General features: G+C 39.2%; 1 protein-coding gene across 3 annotated transcripts in view; it reads left to right on the top strand.

Annotated features, from left to right (window-relative positions):
• The first annotated feature begins 14,656 nt into the window (after positions 1 to 14,656).
• Positions 14,657 to 26,741, top strand: part of LOC128372606 (regulator of microtubule dynamics protein 2) — a 37,591-nt gene continuing 25,506 nt past the window's right edge. Inside the window, exons 1-2 of one of the 3 annotated variants that reach the window (XM_053332707.1) lie at positions 14,657 to 14,778; positions 20,030 to 20,490. In XM_053332707.1, coding sequence (XP_053188682.1) covers positions 20,039 to 20,490 — 452 coding nt within the window. In that variant the 5' untranslated portion in view covers positions 14,657 to 14,778; positions 20,030 to 20,038. Of the gene's footprint in view, positions 14,779 to 16,137; positions 16,231 to 20,029; positions 20,491 to 26,741 lie in introns of those variants that run through there. The other 2 variants (XM_053332708.1, XM_053332709.1) reach the window with 2 other exon arrangements.

Here is a 26,741-nt window from a genome sequence, read left to right as displayed (position 1 = left end):
CAGCGATAACGTAGATGTAACATGTGCTGGTGGAGATCTTTAGATTAGCTTAAGGGACACAGTGTGCTGTACATAGATGTCTAGCAGATCTTTGATTGATTTTTCGACCCCTGGCAGAGTCTGTTCCTCATTAGAAATGTGTTTGGGGCTCCGGGAACATGCTCCACCATGTTGGAATTTGGAGAATGTACACAGTGCTGGTTATATAATGCTTCTTCATGAGGAGATAATGTGAGTAAACTGATGTTTGGGTACAATTATGGAGCAACTACCCTGACAGTACAGTTTTCAGCAGATGTATGTCACTGGTCACAAGGGGACGAAGAAAAACATTAAGCGCTCCTTGCGAGATACCAGCGAGATACTGATTGAATAGCTGCTCAGTTCTATTTTTGAACCTGGAGTATATTACATGGTTGCTGCATGACAAGTTAGGGAGGGGTGCGACCTCAGCTGAAACACATCGTTGTCGGGTTACCTCCAATCTGATTGAAGGCTTACTTCCTGTTTTTCTTCATGCCCTACTCAGATGTCCATTGGGAAATCATGTGTCGCTCCGGTTTGGTTTACGACAGTCTTATCTGTTTGGTCAGTAAATAACATTCCATGGGTGAAGACAAAAACTGTCCACCCGAAGGTGACACTTAAAAAAACAGACTATGTTGCTACTGGACGTTTTAGCAAAGAAAAAAGTTGTAAATTATGGTCAGAAATGTCTTTGATTTCATTTAGCTGAGCTGACAATGCCAATAATAATATTGAATATTTATGATCTCTGGGAGTGTTTTGCAGCACTGTACATTATCAGAGTGAGTGTGTGTTGGCTACGTTTTTACCAGCTTTAAATAGAAGTATGTGTGGTTTCATTTCCAGCAACAGCAATGTGCTTTGTAACATCTGGTGAGATTATCTCCGAAAGCTCAGTTCATTAGGAACGTTGGAGGTTTCCAGCTGCCGACTTAGAAACACTTTGATTAAGTTGATTGCATTCATACTTCTTATAAAATTGCTTAATTGTGTTGTTTGAAACAAGAAACACATTTTTGAGGATTTCTTGGGCATTGTTGCTCATTTTAGTGGCAGCTCTTTGTATGGCAAGGATCCCACAGCAAAGAATATGATTGGTTTCAAAACAAGGCTGAGCACGGAAAGGCAGGACGGCACGGGAAGATCTGAGCCAGGACTTTTAAAGATACCCAGACACCATCTGCTGCACTTTGTATCTCAACAGTTTTAATTTGAGAATTTCATACTTTTTTAAACAGTTAATACAACTACATTCTTTCCTCAATGGATCTTTGTTTGGCTTTCCTTTTTTTCCCAGAAGACATTAGATAAAGTCTTGTGCCAGTTGACAGTGTAGGCTACGTCATGTCCACATACAGTACTGTGTGTGTTTTATATCAAAACTACTACTGATAGACGTTCCAGCAACTTACAATACAATATTTTTCATGTGACAACAGAGTCACAGAAGCTTGTGGTTCCTTATTCAGTCTGTAGAGCCAATACGTAGAATAATGCCACCAGCTTTGTTCACTTAATGGGTGTTTATGGGATCATTTTAGCAGAAAAACACACCTTCACCACATAGTTTATAATCTTTCTTCGACATTTTCAAAACTAAGCCCCATTTAAAATTATATTAGGTTATTATTGTTAGGGATTACTTTGACCACTGCATTTGAAAGCTCCATTAATTGATATTTGGCCACTTTAAGGCAACAGAACAAGCAACACGGACATATTATCACATTAGGAAGTTGTCATGGCAACGTGTTAGCAAACCTTGACTGTCCTGCCTATTTCAACATCCAGCAGATACAGAGCAACAAAGCATTCATTTGAAGTCATGTTTCTGGCCACTTTACAAAAATAAATCAAATATTTAGAGTCTTTTTTAGCTCTGTTTTGGCAACCAGCTAGTTACTAACTTTGTCTGTCTCTCAGTGTTGTGTAAGTAGGGATCACACAGTAATTTTAACAGACTTTTTTTGCTGAAAACAATGCTATGGGAGTATTAGGACTGGAAAAAACTGTCAAGTTGTCTGCTTTAAAACCAAATAAATTGCTAAGATGCTAAAATATTTAGCAGAACTGAGGGGAACTGCAGAGTAGGATGCTAATTCTCTTATGTCACTAGAAGTAACCACTTTGACATTGATCTATTGTCAACACTAAATTTTGAATAGTGAAACTTGAAGTGACATTAGTGACTTTCTCAATATGCAAATTATTATTTGAAGTATATAGGACCATGGTTGTCTTTGGCTGAGTATAAATGTGCATTTTGCGAAATTTTAAGTAGAGGTGCAACTGATGCCAAAGTCACATGGACATTGAGCTAAAATGAACAAATCTGAAAATGCAATCCGTCTTAACACTGCCTCAAGGATAGTGTTCTTCCCAGAACTTCTAACCTACAGTACTGCACTTTTGACTGTTATGTAAAGCTGACATTGTAGTTTACAAGCTGACAGTGGTAACACAGTGGACGACCTGTCCAAACCTGTCCACAAAAGTGAAGAACATTGCAGGTAGTTAAACTTGACACCTCTTCACTTACTCCAACTAAATGAAGCTCACTGTCCCAGACATTCCTCTCTGCCTCTGTTCAGCTTCACAAACTGACCCTTCGCTTCATGTATCATCAATCCATACCACACACAGCATCGCACTCTGCATTTCTCAACTCAAACACTGGAATTACCACAGAAAGAGCTGTGCGGAGGCCTTTAATAACGGCCTATTCCTCAGAAACTCCAGTGTGCGTCAAAGGCAGAGGGAGCTGCTGCGGGGGCTAGACAAATACCACGGATACCTCAGCCTTTATTGTATTCAGAGCCAGTGAGCGTGTACAGAAGCATTGAGACACCGAGCGTGTGCGATGAAACTGAGCGTGTGCTAAAAGACTGTGGTACAGAGAGGCCACAAAAGAGCTGATCATGTGAAAGGAAGGCCATTTGATAGCTCGTACGCAGACCGTGTGCGGAGTCAACGCCGCCACCATCAAAGAGGTCGTTGATTGGAAGCCAAACTGATAATTAACGCACAAAAACATCTTTCTTTCAAAGATCTTTTCAGTTAACAAATTAGTAGTTTCAGAATACAATTTGACTGAGGTTATGATCTAATGTTGCCTGTAAGCATCCAATATTCTTGATTAAAGGTTTAGTTAATGAAAGTCCTGGAAGGATCTGAGCACTCAGATCACAAAGGATACCTTAAAATGAGGTCAAGGCTGGTTTTGTATTTGCACTTTGTTGTCAAAGGCATATAAATGTATTAGTTACAAAGTACAAATCACTCATTTACAGTACCTGAATCCATCTTTTTTTTTACGTTTTTGTTTTACTTAAAATGACCTGGGTTAAAATGAATCCAACATTTGATAAAGTTCTCCTTTTAAGAAAGAAACTATTTTGCATTTTGACCCTCACTTTTCCCTTTAAGTCAGCTGGTCCACCACTTTGGACCAGGCTGTGATATCTAAACATCAATTGATTAGATTGCGGTTAAATTTTGTTAAACATTCATGGTTTCCAGAAGATGACTCCTTCTGACTACTAGCACCACTATGAGGTTGACATTTGTGGATTTAGTTAAATGTCTTAGTGGCAATTAGCCCAAAACAACACTGTGTGCCAAAGTGCAGCTTCCCTTACCCTAACCCTGAGGCTGTGTCTGAAATCACTCCCTTTCTTCTCTGTAGTGCACAGTTTAACCCTCTGCCATTTCATTTAGGTGTCCAACTACTGTGTGTAAATCTATCCACAAGTGCCTTAAAAAAATCCAGACTGAGCTGAAAAAGAAATTCACATTTAAAAGCAAGAATTACAGTTGTGCAACTCCACAGCTGTCAATGGTGAAGCAAAAATGATGATTAGTAAATGCCTAAAATATTTAATTTACCGCTCACTGTTGAGTAAACTATTGTCTGTAACACAGGGAGTAGTGAGTCGGTAAACCTGGTAGTGATCAATAAAAAAAAACCCCAGTTATTTATATCTCTTCTACATTTTAACAGCAAGTCATTTCACTTCTGATTGAGTTCACTTTTGGCGAGTGTTACTTGTGTGTGAGTAATCTTTTTTGGTTCACTTCCCTCTTGTGTGCAATTCGCAGGCTAAAACATTGTGTAAATCACCACTTTAGGCTTGAACTCCTTCAACATCAGTTAAGCAGAAAGGTACTGTTGGAGTGAATGTTTCTGAGCTATTCCAGAGTTATTAAGATTGGACTGAAATAATGTAGAACTACAATTTGGCTACAAGTTATCTTACTTCGCTCTAAGAGTTCTCTAATATATTTACTTAATTGCGTGTTGTAATATTTTAAGAAGAAATATGTTGAAAGGCTGGAGTCAGTGAAATGCAAAGGCATGTGAGGCAGTTATAAGCGATAAAGCAGGAGTTGAAGTACGGTATGCAGGCGTATAACGAAATAAATCCATAACAATCATGTTTCATAGACTTAACCCCACTCTTCTCACTGACACTGACTTGTTATCCATTACACTTTACTGCAAAATAATGGATGATGATCTCCCAACCTTCCACTCATCCAGGTCAGACAGAAACCCTTATTCTTACACGATAACATCTGCTACTACTACCAGGCCATCACTCACCTTCCATGGCATGATTACCAGACATTTTTCAACCTACTCTGCTTTGCTGAAGCAGAATGTAATGCTACCTCCTAACCTTACCAGTCAGCAGGGTCACAGAGAGAGCACACGACTGTAAAGTGATGATACTTAAGTACAGGATCGGCCCATCAGCTTTTTTTCGTGTGGTATAATGAGTAGTCATATATTTCATCCTCTCTGCCCGTAGCAGCTGGGTCACACAGAGGCTGAGGACAGGGAAACGTACCACTCCGCCTGGATATCCTGATTCCCCCCACAGGGCGGATCAAACGGTGATCTACACCTCTCCCATGTGGTATGTATTTGACATGGCGTGGAAGGGGGGGGGAGGGTGGACGCAGCTCGCCGCCAGTCCCTTCCACTGTCCCAGACTCTGGGTTAAATCATGTGGGCAGACACCAAACTTGCCCCATCTGGGCCTGCTTATCTCTTGCTTTCTGGAGCCAAGGCTAACCGTCAATCAGAGCCTTCAGCCTCTAACACAGACATAAGTGTCTGAAAAAGAGATGTGAAGACATGACTGGGGTGTATTATAGGGGGATGTTAGGCAAAGGGGGATTTCTTTACAACTCTGGGTTGAAAAGTGTTGGGTTCGACAGCATGGGCAATTTAGATCACTAAATCATAAAAAGTGGGCCTCTGAATGTCATGTATGTTATGCACAGTAGAGAAATCCAGTAGCTGGCTTGTTTCCAGGCCACTAAAATACAGTAAGTGTGAGAGTGGGAGAGAAAGAGGGAGATAGAGGGAGAGTTGGGAGATATAACAGCGGTTTTTATACAATGTCGACGCATTCTTCTACAGTGAGTGTCTTTGTGTTTGTGCTTCACCAGGTGCCTGGAATGTATCTGCACAAACAGGCAATATTTCACTCATATGGTCCTTTGTGTCGGTGAATACTGCACATTTAAGTCAGCAAAGAGAGCCGGACAATAACAAATGTTAACTTAAATCCTCCCCTAAAACAATAGCACTCTCTGTACGGCTGAAGAATTCCCCGTTAGCCCGTCATTACATTGTTTTGAATTTATATTTCCCAGCGGGCCAGTTCACCAACACATTCAGATACAGGACAAAAGGAATGTTTCACATTTTTTTCAGATTATACTGCTCTGCCTCAAGGGAGCTAAACATTAATTAGTCACTGAATTAGACTTAACCGACCACACATAATAGTGTGATCAGCAACACTAACGCCCCAGGAATGTCAGTGTTATCATTAAACGTGCGTTTCACTCTGATGACTGATGCTGTGATTAACAACGCCACGGGGGTGTGTTTATCCCTTTTTCCCGTACTGCTTACTTTTTTTTTTCAAATCCAGAAATAGATCATCCATCTAACTCCTTGCATGCGCTTTTTATTAACACTTGCATTTACATTTAAGCATTTCCTTCCCCTGAGCAGTTTACGACAAGGTAAAAAATAGATAAATATTCCATCACCAGTATTAAATTACAGCAAAGCAGCCAAAAATAAGCTGTGCATGGTTCAAAACAGACAGTATATGGAATAAATAAGTCAAAAACATTTGCCAAATCATGTAGTCACCCCATACTAAATTATAGAATGGGAATAGTGGAAATAAAGGAGTATAATAAAATATATATTTAACAGTGGCGTCACACAGGAGCACGGGGGAGAGGACAAAGTGAATCTCTATTTTCCCTCTTAAACTCAATTTTCTTCTTCCTGTGTGCTTCCACTGTGTGTCCAAATATTTTTCATAACGCTAACAGGCAGCTGCATGTGAGAAACAGAGGGACAGAATGAGAGAGGGAAAATGAAAAAGAGCGAGAGAAGAAGACAGAAATAGTTGAGGGTGTGTAGGCCCGGCTCTGACCACTGGCATGCATGAGGAAGCAGCCTCCATTCCACAGGCCAGCGGATGGTTTAGAGACACTACAGAGCACACAGCTCAGCAGCCCACATGCAAGTCCGCCTGGCCTTCCCCACCCTCGGCTATTCTGGGCCTCTCTGCCACTGTGGTGGCTTTCACTCAGCAACCACACAAATAAAGCCTGAGAGAGAAAAACATGAGAAACTGAAAGCTTTAGGCTACAAGTAAGGGAAGATGCATTGTTTACTGTTTGTCTTGTTTTTTTTTTTTTATGACCTCTTGCAATCATATGGTGTTTGAGCTGATTTAAGAGGCTGCGGCGTCACTAAAACAAAGATATCCGGGTCCAGTTCACAATACGTTGGCTATAGCATCACAGGCACCTTTGTTTAAAGGATAATTCCAGTTTATTACAACCTGGGTCTCGTTTTCATAGTTTTTGCCATCATTTCCATTGGTTATGATAAGAAAAAGTCACCAAAGTCATTGCTGGGATTGATGTGCAGAGGAACATCGCTACAAGAGTATCTTAGTAATAAACTATTTTATTTAAAGTTAAAATTAAAGGTGCATCCACTTTCACTGCACAGGAAAACAGTCTATACAACTATGGCCAGGTCAAAGGTCAAAATTGAAGCAGGAGGTGTGTCTCTATACACATTGGATAATAATTTTACAGCTTGCCCTTGTTTTTTCTTCTTCGGGGGTTTGTTAAAACTGACTTCTCATGTTTTGCCTTGGTGGACTTTTTTTTTTTTTTTTTTGCGGTGTCGCTGCGTTCCCACATCTCAGCAATTAACTTGGTGAGTACACTGTTATTATAACTGGAATGAATGATGACCAAACCTTCAATAATAATACCCAAGTTGTAATAATCCAGAATGATCCTTTAAGGAAGCACCACCCAGGTTAAATCTTAATTGGGATTTTAAGACTTTTTGGCAATATTTTTCTTTTTGGGGGAAATATGGATACATGTCAGGGTTGAGAGGCTGTTTTCAGAACATAGGAGACAATGATTCTTGGCTTATTCCCATCATATTACTGCAATAGGGCAGATGTTTTTCATGCAATTGAAGCACTTTATGTTGCAGGTTGTTTGATGTTTCCATACACGTACCAGTGTTTTATCAATGGTGTTTTTATGTTTTGTATTTTATTTTATCCAGTTTTTATGCTGGATATTACTTGTTACTATCATTACTAATACCTGGATAGTCAGTTTAATGCATTATATATATATATATATATATATATATATATATATATATATATATATATATATATATATATATATATATAATGTATTTAAGAGTGAGTGGTTTCACTATTTTTTGTCTGTGTCTGGTTTTGTCACTGAGTCAAATTGCAATCATGTTGAATTCCCACACCGTGGAGATAATGCTGTTTGCAGAGTTAACACAATAGTATATGGTATGGTCTCCGATAGGGAATATTCAGGTATGACTAATGAGTTATCAAGAATGGAATAATCATGGATTTTTTAAAGACAGCTGACAGCTGCATTCAGTCACATAAAGTTGGTCACTTGGCTTCGTTTTGAGGCCCAAAGAGCATTAGAGTGTCTGACTAGCCAGCTGACTGTCTATACACATAACACAAAAATAATCTACTAAATTGGTTCTTATTTGGTCTAATGATTCAAATTTTGATAAGATCCGTGTGGCGTATTTGTGATGTTTAGACAAAAAGACAAAAGACAAAAACAGTCTTGCTAATATTGATTGTGGGCCAGAGGGGATCATGTGACCACCTGTATTTCTAACTGTGGCTCGTATATGCCAACATCACCGCAAGTCAAAAGTCTCATCCATGGTCACACATTCATGCTTTCTGGGGCTGACCATATTGGAGTTAAAAAGCCTAAACATGAGTGTATTACATGCACACTTCTTGATGTTTCAAAAGTAGAACAAACTAGCAGTGAAGTAATAATAGTAACATTCACATCATTCGGCATGACTCAGATGTAGCAGACCCTTTGCGGAAAAGGATGCAATAACAGCAGAAGTAGACACATCTGCAGAAAGGAAGAAACAGCAGCCAAAAAGTAAATTAGACAGGATTTTGTCAAACATCTGGTCATTTGGTGAGTCTAGCACCACCAACGCTTTCAACCCTTCTGCACCTTTGTTATAAAGCATCACACAATGGCTGAACATTAATGTACTGTTGCTGATGTAGCAATACATGAAGTTGAAATGTTTCAGTATCTTTGCTGCCAGGCGTACATAGTATAATCCCTCTGTTAGTTGTAATGTCACATGGCAACACAGCCACATGTTCTACACAACAATGAGTGTTTATCTTCCTTTGAGCATTCATGAAGCATTTATATTCCCATTATATCGCCCCCGTGTGCTCCTCCGGCAACTTTTACTAGCGCACGTTTTAGGAATAACACAACACGTCCTCTGTGCGGCCTCACTGACCTCAGACAGTACAAATCCGTGTTGGATGCTGGGGCAGTTCATTGTGTCACGTATAATAAATCATCTTCTCAACTACCTAGTGAACTTGTCTTGCTAATACAACCCCTCTGCAGTTTGCCTCATGAGAATGACTCCACCATTGTCTGCTCTGTCACAGTTAACACTAAATGAACTTCTGAACTGGACCTGCATTTTTCATCAGGATGGAAGAGATCTTTTAGAAACACAGATATCATTGAAAGCGATGAATTCTGTGATACATTTCAGCACTTGCGCTTGTATTTCTCTACTTTACCATGAGTGACTTTGCTGCATATCGAACCAAAGCTTTACCTCGCTGTACTAGATTAAACATTGATCAAAAGAAAATGAAGAAAGAAACCAACAAATTCAGATGCTGTTTGAAGTTGATGGAAATTCAACAACAGTGTCTCCGGAGACTATACTACAGAGGCTTCCTGGCTGCTTTTATTCCATGTATCTTGCTTGTAAGGTGCAAGTTGTTTTTTTTAATAACATCTATCCCTTTGTCTTTGTGATGTTGCAAGTTTCAACTTTATTTCAGTTTATTGTGCAATGTTTCAATTTGTAATAAATATGCACAACAATAATTCTGTAGTGAATTTGAGTCTTTTTCTTCTTTTTGTTCCGAGAATGTTTTAAATAAAATATAGAAGTTCCTACCTTCTAATTTATGATATGTGAGAATATAGATTTTAGAGGAGATTTGAAGCCTTTATGTCAAATTAACACACACAGATTGTACTTTTTTGACTTGCTCACACAAAAGCACTGGTATATCGGACAATTTATCTTCCTTTCCACCTGTCACGTAGTCTAGTTTGATTATAAAGATAATTATCATGGTCTGGTCTACCTGAGGAGAGCAAGACATAATGTAACTGCCAAAGGAGATGTGACTCATGCTTTCCTCACCTTCACGTGCAGAGATGCAGACTGTAATGTAATGTGTATGGAGCTGTCGATATGAAGCACAAGACCACATTTAAGAGCAGCTTATCTTGATCTTCGGCTAATTGCACCCACAACCACAGTGAGTTGTTGTGTCTTGGTTGAAGCAGTGATGAAACCCACTTGGTCTATAAAAAGGATGGTGAGGATGACATCTCTATAATGTGTCCTGTACCTGTGCTCCTCACATGCTCAATGCACACAGAATGAGCTTAATACTAATTCTTTAGGCGCCACCTGCTGGCCATGTTCTGCATGTAACTTAAAAATGGATATCTCCCAATTTAAAAGTCAGTGTCAGTGACTTGTAGCACAAAGTTATCCATTAACCAAGTCTGGAAAACACACTTTTATCACTCAAACTAAATTTAAGGGGTAAAGTTCATATATTTCTGAGACAACATAAGTTATTTGCTCATGTATTTACTCACCAGTATGAGAGGAGGAGGGAAGTCTGAGGTTCAAGGCCAGAAAAATGTGTTGGTGTTATTGTTGAACGTTTTGTTTGAAAATCATGTTTTTGTATCAAATGTTCCATTTTTTAGAAAAATAAAGATTTTTTTGTTGTTGTAAGAGATAGATAAATCAGCCACATTTGTTATGTAAGTGATGTGTATCTGTGCGTCTCAAAGAAATGCATGATGTCTGATGGCATGACTGATTATGTACCCGAGTCACAGCAGAGGAGGACAGAGAGGAAGGAAGAAATCATTAGACCACAAAGTCAAAAGTCATGGAGAGTTCACTGATGTAATCTGTCTGGCTTGCACTTTCCCAGCATTCATGAGTTGACGGGGAGTCATGCATTGTGTCCAAACCTTACTCACGCTTTCAGGTTGACTATGGTTACCATAACTACAACAATATGCATTTCACCGCTGTCTCCAAATATTCAATGTATCAAAGTAAAGCGGCGGATACTGGTTTATGAGGGAACCTTTTTTAAAGGCCTTCCACGCAACACTTTCCTAGCTTTGATTTTTTATAGTTTCCATCAACATAAACTTGAAAGAAGGGAACGTGGATTATGCCCATATAGTCACATCAAGTCAATTTATCCATAGGGGCACATTTAAAAGCAACAAATGTGGACCAAAGTGCTTTATAGAGACTGAGAATTGCAATAAAGAAATATTTAAAGAATACAGACGGAATAATGAGAATCAAACGAAAATGAATAAAATAGTAGAGCAGAATAAACGTAGCAACTGCACAGAAAACAAATAAGTAATAACAACAGTGTCTCCAGTCACGTCTTCATATGATGACTGTTGAAAGAAAAGAAATAGGTCTTAAGACAGGCTTTGAAATGATCAATGGACGATTAGGAAACAATAATGTGTGGCAAACTCTTTCACTGTTTAGGAAACAATGCATTACATGGAACCTCTACATCAACATCTATACAGTGTTGGTTTTAAGATGTCATTCCTGTCAAACTCATAACTGATAGAGAGCCTAAAACAACAGTCTGACACAAACAATGAGTTGGACACAGGGTGCAGAACTGCCCATGAGACTGCTACTTAGTGTACGTGACTCAATTCATTAAGGTAAATGTATTATGTGGCATGTACGACACTAATACATCACATATTTAAATAGTTGAAAGCAATAAGCAATAAAACACATATCACAGTAGAGTCCTAACTTGTTGCATAGAAAAGCCTGATCCATTCAAAAAAACATCTCCTCACATAAGCAAATTAATACAATTTATTGTAGCCCGAAGAAAGAACAAGTCTGAGCTGCAAACATTTAATGAAATGTAGTGTAGAATTAATTACATGTGTATTACGGCCACATTGTTCTTTTTCAGAATATGTTTCTTCCTTCCTGCTGCACCTTATTGTCACACCAGGGTGCAGTGACTGTCAGACAGGGGGAACAGGATTTTAATAAGGTAGGAGAGGTGGATGTGTGTGTGTGTGTGTGTGTGTGTGTGTGTGTGTGTGTGTGTGTGTGTGTGTGTGCGTGCGTGTGCGTGTGTGTGTGTGTACCTCGAGAGTGAGGATCTGGTTCTTGTTTAACAGTAAACAGTAAACTGGACAAACTTGACATTCATTACAACTTAGATTAACAGTGAATTATAACAATGGTAAAACATCTCTGTTGATATCTGAGCTTCAGCAGTGGTGCAATGACAGCGCAATGGTGAAAGCGGTTCAATGCAAGGCCAAATTCTCTATGCTAGAGGGCTATTATTACAAGCATGATGTAGCACAGTAATTTCAGGGTTGCATAGTCATGGACGGGACTTTGCTCAGAGGTCACGGGCTGTTCCCAGCAAACAAAATACTGCTGAGGTGCCCTTAAACAAAACACTAAACATTCAACACTGCTCCAAACAATACAGATAACTGCTTACACATGACTGGCTGAAGAAAAGATATGGAGTGAAAGTAAAGTTAAAGACTTTCTTTTTGTGCAAGATATTTTCATTTGTCGACACATGTGCAACTAATGACATCATTAACGGCTGCATTGCATTTAAATAACTACTGAGATGGAGTACCACCTGTGCTTTTCCTGCTATGATGTCAAATGCTGGGAAAAAAGGCCTTATGAATTAGATTCATTTAGCACTAATATACAAAAAGGTTTCTCATGACTAAATGTAAAACATGCATCTCAATTATATTTCACTAATTTGACTGGGAATACAATGAAATACAATACATTACAATATAATTGAAAAGAATACCTTTATTGTCATTGCATGTTAACATACAATGGAATTTGCTGTCTCTTTTAAAAAAAAGGAATACTGTACCCCATTCACTCTACTCATCCAACCATTCACTCACATGCACACATATTGAAAGAAAGTGTGGGTTGAATGAGTAAACAACTGTAAAAATATAACATAAAATAGAATATAAATTAATTTAAAGTGCTTATGCAGTTATTGCACAATAGTGTGATATGTTTCCATTGTAGAATGTCCCACTACATGGTATACATGCAATTAATTTACACATGACTGCAAGAAAACCACTGTGGTAGCGTGCAAAATATCAAACTGGGATCACTTTAGGGAAACTACTGTATTCATGAACTCCACCTATATGGCTGTTCATCTAATGAAAGGACAAAGTGATGGGTGTTTCAGTCCCATCAGATGTTGATAACACCAGTTGAACTCCATGTTTTGGAGTTGAAGCCTGAAAAACTAGTCTGGGCCCAGGGGTCAAGATCGAGTTAACTTGCCATTCAGCAAGTTAGTTTCAGTGTATTGTTTGCACATCTGGAAAACAGAATTTTTGTCATGCTGGTTTCTAGAAGAGAAAAGACCCTGTTTTTAAAACCAGCATTTCCTGAATTCCATTTTAATACATCTGTTTAACTGGAATTGTCCCTGGAATAACCGCTGGGCTATTTAACCTATACAAGTAAACAAATAATTTTAAAAGGACAGTTAAGCATCGCCAAGGTTGTGCCAGGATGTAAAAGGCAATATTCTACAAATACACACATCCATGTTTCAAATTGAAACTTCTTGTAGACACACTGAGCTCAAATGTGACAGTTTTCATGATTTTATGTTGTCTATGTTGCAGTTTTTGCTTCCTTGTTGACACGCCCTAATTCAGTGAGTAGCTCAGCGTCTTGGTAGGCCTAAGGATAGGAACACCAAGTACTTGTAGTTGAGATAGACATCAGCAGAGCAAGTGTAGGCGTATGAGTTGGACTTCCCCAATTCCTCACGAAGGCTATAGCTGAGTGATATTATGCCTTCTGTTACACAACACTTGCCACATCTTTATGGCTGAATGAGTCTTTTAACTATCTGTAAATACGGCACGCAACTGATACAGATGTTAGTTTTCCTCCCACTGAGGTAGGCGCCTGATGCACATGAGCAGAAAAGCCTCATACAATACTGACAGGGAACAATAGGGCTTCACACTGTGGTCTGTCAGTCAAGTACTGATAGTGATGCCTTATTTCACCCTGATTCTTCTCCCATGTATTGTTTGACAAGTGTAATGGGCTTATTTCTGTGCACAAAGGCAAATCTGAGGCTGCTTTTATTTCCCTCCCTGTGGTATGAGAGTTTGGGCAGATGTGTGGTGGGTGGATAAAACGACAGTGTTGACAATATCTGCTTATCTGACGGCTTTGACCCGATGGGAGCGAGGCCATGGCTGGATGCGCCTCCCTTATCACCATATCTACGTCTACAGGGGCAAACCCAGAGCCGCTGGCCAAGCTTCTTTTTTTTCCTTTTTTTCTTTTGCACTGCCATGCCTACGGGTTTCAGGTGGGTTTTTGTTCCCTGTGCTGGCAGAATGCAGGCTGTGGGTTAAGGAACAATACTGTGTTCAGAGAGCAAGGAAGAAACTGCACGTAGCGATCCTCACATCACGTAATGCAAGGGAACTCCCTGTTACCACGGCATCCAAGCAAGTATGCCCATCTAGCTCTCTATACACTCAAATAAATAACTACTTAGAGAGTTCATGTATCACTGCCAAGTCAAATAAACATCATCATCCCAGAATAAGGCCATTTACGAAATGAACCAACTCCATAAGGTCATCAAGGTCATTGTTGTTGTTTGCTTTTTTTTTCCTGATGGAAAGTTTAACAAACCGTCAATCAAAAATTGTATTTTTCTATGCACAGATGAATATGATAGTCTGGCATAAATATAAATAAAAGTCCCACAACTTTTCTAACGCTGCTCCACTGTTACTGCCATTTGTAACACTGAATAAAACTCAGTAGGGACAGCTCCATGACGACAGGTCCAAGGTGAATGTGATAATTCATGTGTTTAGTAACTTTTTAAATGCTAGTGCTCACCCTGTCCAAGTTCACTGCAGGGACACTACTTGTGAGAGGAGCAAATCATAGAGGTGAGTGACTGTTTTCTCATGTCATATTTCAAAATAATGAATATAAGAGGTGTAATATCAATGAGAAACTATATGTCATAGTTTACGCAAGACAAACTATATTATAATAACTGTTGAATACAGACAGAAGTAGAGGTACAAATGAGATTAGAAACACTTTATTTGAGATTTATAAAGCAATATATATTAATTAATGACTTCCTTTAAGGACACTTATTATTATCATTCTATTTAACTTGTTTTATGCCACATAATTTGGACATTGTAACTTGTTGTGAACTCTGGTCAATCATTACTCATGTGTTGTGACAATAAAGCTGATGAGAGAGAACTCAACTTGAAAAATACAAATCTGCTGCTGTTAGATTTCATCCATGTCTTTATTAATAAAACTTAAAAATACACAAAGACAATAAATATCGGATAACATTTGGTTATTGCACACAATAAGATTGTTGATTGTAATGACCTTCATTAACAATCAAATGTCTTAATACTGCTAATTTTACTGTATGTTTAGAGGAATAAATGGAGACAAACACAGTTGATTATGCTCTTTTCCTCACATAATGGTTGCAAAGTGTGTACAGCTTTAAAAATGTAAAGGATATGCCTGCACAATGCACTGCCTGTTTACTGTCTTTCGGGTATTTGACATACTGTAATCAGGACAGAGAGTGTATGTTAGTTCTTATAAAGCTTATCTGTATGCTGCCATTATATGCATGGACAGGGAATACATTGTATTAATGTGAAAGAATATAGTGTGAATCATTAGGCATGTAGCCTTAAGAGGAGACTGATTTTACTGTGATGATACAGTCAGTATTTTCTTCCAAGAACAGGCATATCAAAGGACCATGCTCAAGGAGACAATAGATGGTCCTAATCTGATAATGTAAAGAGCAAAAAAGAAGCCTTCAGTGTGTTGAGAAGTTTGCTGGCTCCTTGTGGCAAACAAAAGAAAGTAATGTGCCATTAGGGTAATTACCATTAGAGTTAAGTGTTTAATGGAATTAGAGACCAATGCTGCCAGAAACCAACGGTCCTCAAGTTATAATGAGAGGTTTTCAGTTTTTATGAAAAATTCAACTTCATTAATTGATTTTCCATACCCGCATACAACATTAATGTTCAGTCCTGGGGCCAAACCCAACATCAAACATCCAACAGTTTGGATTTAGAGAGGGGAGCTGACAACAAGAAAAAAAAAACACGTAAACTTTACACAGGGACGTCTTGAGATACAGCAGCAGTGAAGACAAGATACTTCATATATATTCATGTCTGATATTAAATACATAGATTGTGATTTGGGTATTCATCGTGTTCCTTGTATATCAGTAGACGCGCGGAACGTTTATTTGCCCCGCCTGAACCTACACGGAATATTTTTTCAGTAACACCACAGAGCTGTCAAGCCACCTCCAACCCCCTGACATCTGCAGTAAGGTCTCTAATATTGTCAATTTCGCATTTATTTCGCCTTAACGTGTGCATGTAATGACTTGTCGTGCTGCTGTATTACTGACATTATTACCCTTAACGCTTTTTTACTGCATTTAACCCTTTCGAGTAACTTTGTTTTGGTCTATGCAGCGCTAGTGGACTTACGACCTAACTTAACGTTAGCTAGCAGCAGGACTGTTTGGCATATGTGTGCTTACAACCTACAATTAAAACAGTGGCTTTGTGTTAGTAAGGATAACACATGCTTGACACGGACTGACAATGTGTTTATAGAGCTGCTGTCTGCTGTCTAACGCGCTCTTTGATGCTTAGTGTGTTAATCCAATTATCTAAGTAGCTAGCTGGCTTGACACGAACGTAACCCCTTTTAAACATAAGTAACAGTCTACTACACACTCTCTTATAAGTGAATGCCATTTAATTAATCGGCTCGTATTAGAATAGTGTTAAAAAAAGAGAAAAGAATGCACATGTACTCGATATATCATAACGAATTATATCAAACAAACGAAGAAAGTAGCATTATTGACTGATAAGGTTTAGCTTATTACACCTACTGTGTTTACCTCATACGAAAAACAAATAATATAAAATAATAGACCCAAAAATACAACGTCTAACATCTCATTCACCATTATGTTCACAGCTCAGTTGTTTACTATGTAACTTTGAACCCCTTTTTAAATGAACAAAGTGTACTGCGCAGTTTTAATTCAGTCATTTCGCAAATGAAGCTCATTAACAAATACACATCTATACACTTTGTTTATTTTTAAACATACATATCCTCCAAATTCTGTATTTACTCTAATATTAAACTTTCATCAGTGTTTTCTCTGTGCCCAGTCTATTACTATAACTTTAATATGACTTTGGTGTGGCCATTGGTAAAATTACAGTCTTTTAGAGGACACATTTTGAGGACACACAGAAACAGATGTACAAACATAGATGAGAGAATATCATTTTCTTGTTGCTGTGTCCTTGTGCTTCACATTGAGTTACCAGACTCTTTACTATCACTGTTTTCTGCATGTACTTAAAATAAAACCCTGTTCATGGACACTGTTCTGTGTAACATTAATACTCACCCAGGTGCCAGCTGACTATCAGTTAAATGTTACTAAGTCACTCAGTATCAACTTGTACTCAACATCATCTGACTGTTATGGCTACTTAGTGACCACAACCACAGCACTGTCTCCTGACACACAATGTTGATAAAGCCTTTACTGTCAAACTGAACTCAGTGTTAATCACTTACAAGTTGATGCTGAGCTCAGTATAAACATCAGATGGAATTAAACCTTAAGAATCTATTATAAATGATGTACCTCAGACAATATGATACCATGTGTTGATAGTATTTTTCTATTATTTAATTAGTTTGACTACAAATAAAGTTACAAGTTGGTAATCAATTAGTTGTATAAGTCAAACACAAAGGCCAAATATTTGCTTGTTCCACCTTCTCAAATATGAAGATTAGCTTTAGCTTTATTTGTTGGACAAACCCAAGAAGCCATTTTTAGCTCTAGGAAATAATGACACAACATTATTTTCTTTTAACACTTTCCTTGGATTAATAATTAGGGCTGCAACTAAAAACTGACTCATTTTTTGTATCCCAGAGCCTAAGATAACGTCCTCAAATATCCACAACCTAAAGGTATTCAGTTTACTACCATAGATGATTAAAGAAACCATAAAATATTCACATAGGAGAAGCTAGAATCAGAAAATTTGGACATTCGGTGACTCCAAACAATCAATCAAAGTTAAATACTAGTAGTCTGTTAGAGAAAGTGCTCATCTGTTTGTCCAGTAGGTGGTAAAAGGGTGTTCAGGAGGTCAGGATTATCTCTAATGGATAACAGTTTGTTCAGTTTCGTCCTCTTCACTATAACTCTAAATGTGTCTGGTTTGCAGCCAGTTACAGAACAGACCTTCTTAATCAGCTTATTAAGTCTGTTTGTGTCGCCAGTGAAGTGCACTGGTCACAACACACTGGTAGAGTTCCTGGTTCAGGCTCAGGTTGAAGGGGTGTTGCAGCATGGTGGTACAGTACAGGTCCCCCGAGTCCGAACCCTACTGCTGATACTGTGGGGACATTCAGTCTTGCTTTGTTTATTCTGTCAGGTGGGGGGAGGCTGCCTGTAGTATCTGTGGAGAAAATACACTTCAAAGGTGGAGGGTTCTGGACTAATGAGCTCACCAAGTGGGGATTAAGTGGGGATAGATAGTAGTGGGCAGTTGGGAATGTTTCTCAACTGAAATGCAGTGATCTCCTTCATTCCAGTCCACACATCCCTTGTGTACTTCTGCTGGAGTTTGGCCTTCATCTACCTGCTGTAGGAGGTAGGAGGTTCACCCTCAGGTTGTAGGCTACTGTATACTTCTCAGTTCTACCCCGTCTCCACACATGAATATTTTTTTCTTCTTATTAAGAAGTACTTTCAGGTCACAGGTGATTCCGGGCTTGTTGTTTTTAGGGAGGCAGAGTACAGTCCGTGCCAGCAAAGTTGTGTGTTCACAGAATTTGATGTATTCAGATGTATGTGATGTCCTCCATATGTGGTTCACGAAGGACATCTCAGTTTGTAGTGCCTCATCAGTCTCCTGAATCCACCACCTCATTGTCCTCGTGGGTACAGGCTGCTATTGGACAAAGGGGGACATACTTTGGTGCCAGCAGGTCCAGGTTTTGATCAGATCTGCCAAGTAGGGGGGAAGGGCAGTGGGACTATATGCATTTGCATACAGGAGGTCCAGTGTTTGATTGTCTCTAGTGGGGTAGTTAACATACTGTTAAAGTGTTGTCATTTTCTGTTTAGTGTGATATGGTTCAAGTCTACAGTCATGGCTATAAAAGCTTTGTTTGGGGTGCTGAGTTTGCAGTCTTGCAGCAGTGGAGTAAATGATGTCACGCACTACCTCCGTATCAGCTGATGGAGGGATATAGACAGCAATAAAAATGACAGACGGAAATTCTTTCAGCATCTCCACAAAGTTCAACATACCAACCACAGGAACTTTCTTTCATACTAACATGTCTGGGATTTAGAGACACACTGATCTAACTTTTTCTTTCCTGATACTGATACCTAGGTTTTGGGTGTCAGCTGATACTGAGTGCTGACCCAATAACAGTGTTTAATTAATAAGTTGCGTGCCTTACTGTGTTGAAGAGACTGGGATCATTCTTCTATGTGTAAGGCAAAATCAGGCTTGACTGAAACATTGCTTTTACTACCTTTGTAAAAACAAAGTGCAACAAATTAATACGTAGATACACATTTACTGAAATGTTATGTATTAAAATAATGATGTGTTATTATGTGACCAGATTGGCCCATTGTTACTGATACCCAATTCAGCTATTTGAGTCAGTATCGGACCAGTATCCAATATCGATATTGGTACATCTTTATCTGTATTGCACCAATCACTTGCATCCACATTTTTTTTTACTTCTGATGGTGACAAATAGCAGCACATTGGTAATTGTTATCTTTAATCTGTTTATCAAACAGGCTGCTAATGTTAGTAGCAAATGCTGCGTACTTGAGCTTAAATGTATTGCTGCATGTCTGCTTAAATCAGATATATAGTACTGTGCAAAAGTCATCTAAAGCCATTAGATGTGTATTTTTAGCAATGCTATAATGACCATGTATAATTATTTCTCAGTCTCTTAATTAGTGTACAACCAGAACATACAGGAAATTCAGCTAGATATTAATGAACTCAGTAGTCTAAACCTGCTGTGTTGTCTCTACAGGCCTGTAGGATGGCCCAGGCAGACAGCAAGGTGCTAGTCCTGGGAGCACTGGCTGGAATGGCCGGCATAGGCTTGGCTGTGGTGGTTTACCAAGGCTTCAGGTCCGGACGAAGAGGCTCATGGCCGGGCTTCTACCTCAACCGCAACGACGAACAGACTACCAGCCTCATGCTGGTGGACGGTCCAGGTATGCCCAGGGGTCAGGCTGTGGTGCTGGAGCGCCTCGAGGCCCTCATCCAGTGCGTGTCAGAGCTGAAAGACGAGATGAAGGCGTTAAAGGAAGCTCTGCCGACGCTGCCCGACCAAGTTAGGGAAGAGCTGAGGGGACGCGACGGGGCCGAGGCGCGTCGGGTTAGTCCCCTTCACAGGACCACGCCGACACGGAGGAAAAGGGCCGCGGGCACCGTCTCCGGGGCCAGACCTTCAGGACGGAGCTCAGAGGAAGCAGAGAGTGAGGGAGGGTGAGTACTTTTGATTATATCGTTCTCAGAAAAGACTCTTTTGCATTTTTGCCACTATGATCTCATCAGCTTTCTTAATATTAAGCAAACCCAATTTTTCCAGAGTCCATATTTACAGTAGTGAGTTTACCCAAATTCCTCTTCACAAATGTTACACTGCTGCACTTTTACTGACCCCCTCACAATGACGCACATTCACTGTACTTTTGAAATGTTTTATTTGAACACACCAATTGAATTCAAGTACACAGTATTCAAATATTTACAGAATTTACACACATGAATGGCAAGAAAGTAATACACTGTCAAGACGGTTTATGAAAAATATATTTGATCTATTTGTTTAAATTGTGACTTTTCCAAGTAACCTTTCATTGTGTGAAATGCTCAGGAAATTGTATAGTTATGTTTACAATTATTTATTTTCTGTGGGATGATGATGGCAAACCTAAAAGTGACAGAATGTCAGAATTTTGACTGTGACAACTAAACCATAATATTTAGTTAATAGTTCTCATTGCATTATATGTTCACCTTCTAGAGATTTAACCAGTCTCAGAAAATAACCCTTTGAATATGTTAAAAGTGATGTCATCATTGTTATCTCAGCTGGAGCTTGGACACAAAGGGTTTAATGAAATGATCTAATTGGTTGCATAGCGAAAAGTGTTGCTTGACCATTAACAGGAAATAGAAATTAGTATATTTTGGCCTTTGCTGTTTTGATTTTGACCATTGTTTTCTCTCATCTGTGTCTTATGAGTACCCCAGCTTTTTAACGGTGCAATACTAAATAGTTGAAGTACTAATACAATCACTAGGGTGGGTTTTGGCTGTAAAAGGAGCTCGGGTTTGTCAAGTAACATAAATAATCTGATCATTTTTGTCTTTTTTAATAACTCCAGTCCAGTATGAAATGATGTGAAGACTGATATTAAATAAATGAAATTACTCAGGTCATAGTACAGAGACAGTGCTGGTATTGATTGTGAATCAGTGTCATCATTACATAGTTTGTCCAGCAGACTCCACTGTTTACAATACTTATCTGCAGCTCATGAGCTGGCAGGCCAGTAGAGCTGAGCAGGCGTTGGTGTGGATGCTGCTCAGAAGTTTATTGTTCAATCTTACAATATTTGGCTCCGATACAGTAATAATGATAATACTGATAATAACTTTGCTTTACAGTAAAATACATGACACACACCAAGTGCTTCACATTAAAAGGGCTTGGAAGGGTATTCAATTACAGTAACGGAGATGGCTTGAGATAAAGGCATAAATTAGTCTTTCTGTGTCTGTCTCAGGGGAAAACATGTTTTCGTCACTTTGTTAAAGCGAGACCTGAATCTAAGATCACACCCAGATTTGTAACCTCAGATTTAATTCAGAGACTTAATTTCCCCCTGATTATTGTACATCATATTATTGTACAGTGTGCATCTTTGTCACATCTATCTGATAACAGAAAATCATCCTTGCGTGTGTGTGCAGTTATGTACTATACTAGTTTCCCCAAATATAACCAGTCCAGCTTTAATGAAAATAATTGCAGCAGACAACCAACAAAGGCAGCCTTTTATTCAACAGGTGGCCAACTGACATGATATCCTAACTTGATTTTCATCTTATTTCCACTTTATTCAATAGACATATTTACTCAATAGACTCACCCGTCAATCAGTACGTGAAGCAAACATCTCGTGCCTACCTTACTTCACCAGTTAAATGCGCTTGCTCATTTTATGTGCTAAATTATAGTTATGACAGTACGTACATTAGCCTCGGGTGCTGCTGAGTACAGCAGACTAATCAAGGACCACATGCCCAGTCATCCACCTCTGTGCACAGCCAAATAGCCTACCTTAAACTCATGCCAACCCCGGGATAACATAAACAACAGATGAGTTTCTTTTTGAATGGATTACCATTTAAAATCTCATCTTTAAAAAAACAAATATCTCCAGTAAAATGATGACGAGTAAGTTGAGGCTTTAATGTTTTCAGCAGTGAGGCAGACTCAAGTTTTTCTTGGACGTGATTGAATGCGTTCTCTACACGCGACTCTGCAACTGTAACAAACCTGGTGAACAAATCAAAGAAAGATGAGATTGGAATTTTATTTGCACTGCATACACACACACACACACACACACACACACACACACACACACACACACACACACACACACACACACACACAGACCTGGAGGGACATTTTGTCTGCCATTGGAGCACTTAGCCCGGATTGACCTAAGCTTCCTTTGTGTAGGAAGTGGTGTACGTGCGGTGCCAAGAAGACATCATAACATTGAGAGCAGCTGCTTTTACATCCTAACCACACAGTTTTTAGGTGTGCAGTGAGCCTTAAATCAGAGCTTCACGGCTCCTCTCCATCTCTGTTACCTGTTACTGTCCTTCCAATGATTAATCAATCACCTCCAAGTTGTTTAAAAAAAAAAAAAGTATTATTTATACAACTACAACAACATAAAGTAGTCCAACTGAACATCCAGTGTTAATCAATGCCTGTCTTCTCCAAGAATCATATTCCACACAAAGATTGGGTTGGATTGAGGTTTTTTTTTTTTCCCAGGAAAGAAGCCAAAATCAATGTGTGTATAATGTTTCTTCTACTTAAGTTGCAACCAGATACACACGTCCATCAACACACATGATAAAATAAAGTAAACTACAAACTTTTTTCAATAGAGTTTATGAGGAAAAATGTGTTGTGACTCACTCAGAGCGGGTCTGCTAGGGTGTCACCCCTTCAAATATTTCAGGTGCATTCGTCGGCATTGGACGCGAGATAGCTGGAGGACAGGTAATAAAACCGTATCATATGAGTTGCGCATGACGAATACATATTTCAGGTCACCTTATCTCTACTTACATTAGTTCTGAAGTGTTGTGAAGTGTGAGGCTGCCCTCTAGCAGATGTGATTCACGGGTTTTGAATGGCAGCCGTCGGCCGCATCAAATGCTCTTAATTACAGCCAGGGTTATTATGCTTTAAAAGAAATCACAGCACGCACACACCTCCCATAATTAAAGAGCCTTCCCTGCCGCTCTGTTATTTGTATGAGAGAGGGGTGGTGGGGGTTAGTGGGAATGGTATGGTGAAGAAATTCCAGCTCCTTAGGGAATGTGTAGCGTCCTACACCCCCCCCCCCCCCACTCCCAAACCAGAGGAGCCAGTTACACCCCTAATCCTCACATCCATTTAAAAGGCTCTTCATGTCTGTTTGAACACAATATCTCCACACAAATATAAGAGCGGTGATGCTGAGCTGAGGGTGGGGTAATAGCCTTTTGCTCAATGTTTGTTGCTCGTTTGTCAAAATCTAAAGCCTGGAGAATATTTTTTAAGATTAAGCGAGATTAGCGGCATTTATTGCTTTGTGCTGAATGTGAGCTTGCAAACACGGCAGTAACATTTTATCGTCAGGTGCTGTAAATCGCTATAGAGTGAGCACCTGATTAAATAAATCACAGAAACAACATTTTACTAAATGTGTGTAAGCAAATAGTAGCGGGGGCAACAGACTTTTAACAGGGGACATCATGCGTGTGTGGACAGAGCCTTCAACAAATCCTGCAGCGAGCTTGCTGCAGAACATAATACATGCTGGTCATGAATAGGCAAAGACCTGTTTTGATTCCTCTCTGGAAATAAGCTTAATGGTTTTCCAATATTTATGCTAAAGTCTTCTTCTAGTCGCATGATTGCATTTGATTAATAAAGAGCATATCTATTATTTTTCAAAACCAACCCAGTCTGCTATGTTTATAGAGATATCTCAGCTGTGTCCAATGATGGCAAATTATCTGATGTGCTCCAACCTGAGTCTGTTCAACAAAGTCAAATTTGCCTCAGCAGAAATGTTCATAAACAGCAGAGCTTTCAGTGTGACGTTATGTCAAAATTATGGAGGTGGGTAGCGTTGATTAAAACGGTGAAGATGTAGACCCAGCCACTGAAACGTTGAAAGTTGGAGCTGTTTACTCCGTTCAGTCCTCATATGTCACAGCGGCTTCCTCAGAGCTACCTCTCTGCAGATAAGGAGAGCAATCAATCACAGCGTCCGTGTGCCAAGCTGTCAGAGGCCTCATTTCAACGTGTCTTGTAGGAACTTGTAATTCCGTGAACAGTTCCCACTAGGTTTATTCATATCACGTCGTCGGTGTAGCTCAAGGACATTGCCGCTTCTTTTTTTCTTTTCCAAAAAAAAAAAGCATCCATGACATCGGATAGTTGTTGATTTAAGCCGATTCAAGCTGAAGTTTTGTTTAGTGACGGGCAAGCCTGATCAACACACAAGAAATGTTTAGAAAAGAGGGGAAAAAAGAAAAGGAGTTCATTGTCTGCTTTGTGCTTAAAAGCTTTAGTGTAACTTTCATATGATGTCATAGGAGGTTTTGGATCCACAGCTGTCCGCATCCAAGATGTTCGCATCTATATCCTCAAATTCAGTCTTCAGTGAGAGGTATTTAGCCAAACAAACACATTTATTGACTGAAGATTTTAGAGTACAATGTATACAGAGATGAGTGTCTCCCCTGTGTTGACTGCTTTGGAATAAAAGCACTTTTCTCTTCTGACTTTTCTCTTGCGAAACTGCAGCCTTTATTAACTGACACCCTGTAGTCAGTACTATAAATTCAGCCACATTGACAACTTACTGCTAACCTTTTCCTCTGCTTGTTTGCATTCAGCATCACTTTTCCGCTGCTCGCTCCCTCACACTTGCTATACACACACATTACGCACCACCCCTTTTCTTAAAGGAGCTACACTACCAACAGTTTCCCAGGCAACGACAAGGAGGATGTCTCGCATGTCGGGACGACGCTTGCACAGAGATGCCCCCAAACACTATTGATTTCCAAATGAATGGATATTTGGTGTTATTTTTGGAATTAAATGAAGATATTTTTGGCCTTGGCGGGAGTTCCTGTTGGCCTGGCTGCCCGCCAGGCCGGTCCAATTATAGAGAAAACACTAGAGATACAGAGCACACACATTCAACTGTCTGATGTGTCCTCAGTCACCCTGGACGGCCTGTGACCTATATATGTCGAGTTTGACTTTGACCACTTACATCTCCTTATCATTTCCAATTTAGTGGCTCAAGATGCCTTTTCTATTATATAATATGGGGATCAATGAAATATTGATCTAGCTCTCTGGATAGTATTTTGCCTACTTTCTGTTATGCATTAAAGTTGCTGTAACATTTTTATGTTAACAATAGGTCACATGACTACTTGACTTATTGTTTTTACCTGGTGCAGGCAGCTGTTTTATACTACCTGTCCGCACCAAGCAGCAGACAAACAAAGCTTGCAACTAGCTGCTGAACAGAGTGGAGCATTTAGCAGCTAAAGATTAACACATTTCCTTCAGAAGTTGGTGGAGACAAAAACAGAGCTAAGACAAGACTCTGTATTGGACGTACATTCATCAGGTGGCCAGAAACACGACTCCAAATAAACTCTGATGTTGCAAGCTGGCACCTGCAAGTTTGAGAACAAGTTCACCATTAAAACTTAACAGGAGATAATACACTGGTTATTATATTTGAAATGGCAGTGGAGCACTATCTATTATTTTACATCTTTACATTATAAATGTCACCTTTAAGCCGTTTTTTGCATGATAATATGAGCTATTGAGTTCCCCTGGATGCTTAACTGTTATATATATATCTGTTATTACCAGTATCAGAAGAGTCAACGTCATTTTGAAAGTCATCCTCACCAACAATGGCTCTTTTCTTTCATATTTCATTTCTATCGCTTACTCATTCCCTGAGTTCCATTCTCTGTGTCATCCCACCTGCTGCTTCAGATGTCTTTCTTACTTGTTTGCCTTTCGGCAAGATGACAATCTAAGGCGTTGTGTATACAGTTGTGTACAAACCTCAAGCTTCCAAATGTGTTTCTTCTTGATGCTATTTTAGGAATAGTGTTACAACATCTTAACATAAGAGCTATTTATAAATGGAAATGAAATCAGTACAATGGCATCCTCACTTCAGATGAATCGCTGCATTCATCATTGAGATGTAATGTCATGTCTGTGACAAATGACTTTATTGTCACTTGTCATTGTTAGAAACCCAGTGATGAATGATTAAGGGAAACTTTATCTCTATATCTAACTGTGAGTTTTCTGACAGATATTGTGATTTGATTTGGGATGTCATTTTTTAAAGTCAAGCTTGAGTTCAATATCCATAGATTAA

This window comes from Scomber japonicus, chromosome 14 (genome assembly GCF_027409825.1).
Source record: "Scomber japonicus isolate fScoJap1 chromosome 14, fScoJap1.pri, whole genome shotgun sequence".
Lineage (NCBI taxonomy): Eukaryota > Metazoa > Chordata > Actinopteri > Scombriformes > Scombridae > Scomber > Scomber japonicus.
The sequence above is the reverse complement of the archived record's forward strand: the minus strand, read 5'-3'. Positions and strand labels throughout refer to the sequence as shown.